The sequence below is a fragment of the Ailuropoda melanoleuca genome, unplaced genomic scaffold (genome assembly GCF_002007445.2).
Source record: "Ailuropoda melanoleuca isolate Jingjing unplaced genomic scaffold, ASM200744v2 unplaced-scaffold46302, whole genome shotgun sequence".
Lineage (NCBI taxonomy): Eukaryota > Metazoa > Chordata > Mammalia > Carnivora > Ursidae > Ailuropoda > Ailuropoda melanoleuca.
In genome coordinates this window covers 1-649 of record NW_023218618.1, presented here as the reverse complement: position 1 = coordinate 649, position 649 = coordinate 1, and the positions used below count along the sequence as shown (strand labels likewise).

The following is a 649-nucleotide window of genomic DNA, read 5'->3' as shown; positions in this document are numbered from 1 at the left end:
GAACCGCCGTCCTTGCAATTGGACTCTGGCTTCGGTTTGATTCACAGACCAAGAATATCTTTGATTTGGAACACAATGATACAACTTTCTATACAGGGGTTTACATTCTGATCGGAGCCGGCGCCCTCATCATGCTGGTGGGCTTTCTGGGGTGCTGTGGGGCGATCCAGGAATCCCAGTGCATGCTTGGATTGTTTTTTACCTTCCTTTTCTTGATCTTTGCTCTTGAAGTAGCTGCTGCTATCTGGGGGTTTGCAAACAAGTCAAAGATAATTGAAGAAGTACAGAATTTTTATAAATCCATGTACGACAAAAGAAAGGAAGCAAGTGTTAGGGATGCTCTGAAAACCTTTCAACTTGCGATGAACTGCTGTGGCACTTCAGGATTCATAGAGCCTGAATACCGGGACACATGTCCTGATAACCCAAAGCCGTGCCCTTCAGCTGTGGAGGAATTCTTCAAAAACAAGTTGAACATAGTGGGGGCTGTTGGCATCGGAGTTGCTGTGGTGATGATTTTTGGTATGATTTTCAGCATGATTCTTTGCTCTGCTATCAGAAGAAATCGAGAAATGGTTTGAGACCATTTTGGAAAGGCCCTTGCCTTTATCCAAAGAATCTCCAATTATTAACTTTAGCATTCTGAAAG

The 649-nt window shown here is 43.6% G+C and overlaps 1 protein-coding gene across 1 annotated transcript; it reads left to right on the top strand.

Moving 5' to 3' along the window:
• Positions 1-5: 5 nt before the first annotated feature.
• Positions 6-581, top strand: LOC117799265 (CD9 antigen-like; the record flags this gene model as incomplete). Its single annotated transcript, XM_034651733.1, has 1 exon — positions 6-581. A coding segment is annotated over one exon (576 nt), but the record flags the coding sequence as incomplete, so codon positions are not given.
• Between the last annotated feature and the right edge of the window lie 68 nt (positions 582-649).